This window comes from Elephantulus edwardii, unplaced genomic scaffold (genome assembly GCF_000299155.1).
Source record: "Elephantulus edwardii isolate Elephantulus edwardi_28Jun2011 unplaced genomic scaffold, EleEdw1.0 scaffold00245, whole genome shotgun sequence".
Lineage (NCBI taxonomy): Eukaryota > Metazoa > Chordata > Mammalia > Macroscelidea > Macroscelididae > Elephantulus > Elephantulus edwardii.
The window spans coordinates 4,338,039-4,339,679 of NW_006399995.1; the positions used below are offsets into that span (position 1 = coordinate 4,338,039).

A 1,641-nucleotide genomic window follows, 5' to 3' on the forward strand; every position below is an offset into this window, starting at 1 on the left:
GTATGCCTCAATATAATATTATTTAGAATTCACTTTCATCTTTCAAAAGAAAAGCACAAAGGAAACCTTTAAAGAAAGTAATCAGCTAAGCATAGCAATACATTTCCCAGTAGTAAAAGATAAGACCTAGAGAACCGCATTTACTAAGCACCTTTTCAAGATATTCACAATTTAGATTTCTCCACTTCTAAAACTCTAATATTTCTATTTTCAATTTCATATGTATTTACAAATGTTTACCAATAAGGGCTACAATGGAGTAAGGGTAGTATAATTATCTCATTTACTGTTGGAAAATTTAACAATTTTTTCTTTTTCTTCCTATGACTTCCTTCTCTGCTTTCCTACCATGTTTAATTGATACTTGATATTTAGTCTAGTTAAGTTTCCACATCGCAACAAGACTGTTAGCTCTACAATTTTCTCCTCAGTTTGTTTCAAGCCTTACAATTCTAAAACGTTATCTACCAGCAACAGGTATCATAACCAAAAATTGACAGTCTGTAATGTCGCAAATATTCTGTCATTCTCCATTTTTAAAACAATACTTTCTTTAGTTGCAGTTCAAAAGAGTAGATTCTATGACCAATACTATGGCCATGGTTATTATGGCCCAGTTCAGTCAGGAGTAACTTTAACCTCTTGGGTTTCACATTTCTCCTCTGTTAACACTAAGGTCGCTCAGCGCGGTAACAGCACGCCTCCAATTTTAGCTTCCACGAAATTTGAAAACACGACCCCTTTCCCTCCTCGCTTCTCCAGCCTTCTCTACACTCAGAAGGTTAAGCAAAACTGTTGCTCCTTCCACTACATCAAGCACGCTGGACCCGAGCACCCGAGAAGAGAATGGTCACGAGGAGGAGGCAAGAACTTCTCTGACCGAAGGACAACGGCTGAGGTCCAATCCAGCCTGCGCCTGGCCACCAAGAAGGTGCGTGGACCTAACACCTCAGGCCGCGATGCTCGATCCGGAGGAGCACAAGCAACCGCGCGTGGCTGCCCCGCGAGACGTAAACAAACCCGCCAGGAGGAGGGGGAAGGGGCGACAAACGGGGGGTAAAGGACCTCGCTGCAACCCTTGAGAGCCCCTTCCGACTACAGGTTCTGGTCCCAGACAGGTGCCGATTCTCGGGCCTGGGGTCCAAAGGCCCCAGCGCCTCTGGAACCTGGAGCTCACAAGGCCACCAGTCCCGTGCCCCCAGCCTGACTGGCTAGCAGCACCCTACCTGAAAGCGCAATCCGGGTCGCGGGTGTCCCGGCCGGATGAGCCCAGTCCACTCCTCTTGCTGAAGAGCTTCTGGAAAAGCGTGGGGGCCATAGTGGTTGGCCACCGACAAGCTGGGGTCGCTCCACAGGGCGTTTGCTAGGCCCCCGCTCCTACAGCCGCCCCGCCACCCCCATGGGCTCCTCAGTCATATGACAGAAATTAGTCACTTCAAACAGCCACGGCGCGCTGGGCGGGGCGCCAGCCAAAGCCAGAGCTCATTGGTTGGCGGTGAGCCTCATCACGTGGCAGCGCGCGGGGCCGGGGCAAGGTGGGGGCGTGGGGCGGAGCTGATGCCCATAGGCGGATGGGTGAATTGTGTCACGTGGCAGCGCACGGGGCGGGGCGTACTCGTAGCGGAGGGTGGGGATGTGGGG

General features: G+C 50.3%; 1 protein-coding gene across 1 annotated transcript in view; it reads right to left on the reverse strand.

The window, feature by feature from the left end:
• FNIP1 (folliculin interacting protein 1) overlaps nucleotides 1-1,318 on the reverse strand; it is a 193,511-nt gene extending 192,193 nt beyond the window's left edge. The window contains exon 1 of the mRNA XM_006899066.1: nucleotides 1,227-1,318. Within this exon, the coding sequence (XP_006899128.1) occupies nucleotides 1,227-1,318 (92 nt within the window). The remainder of the gene's footprint in view (nucleotides 1-1,226) is intronic.
• Between the last annotated feature and the right edge of the window lie 323 nt (nucleotides 1,319-1,641).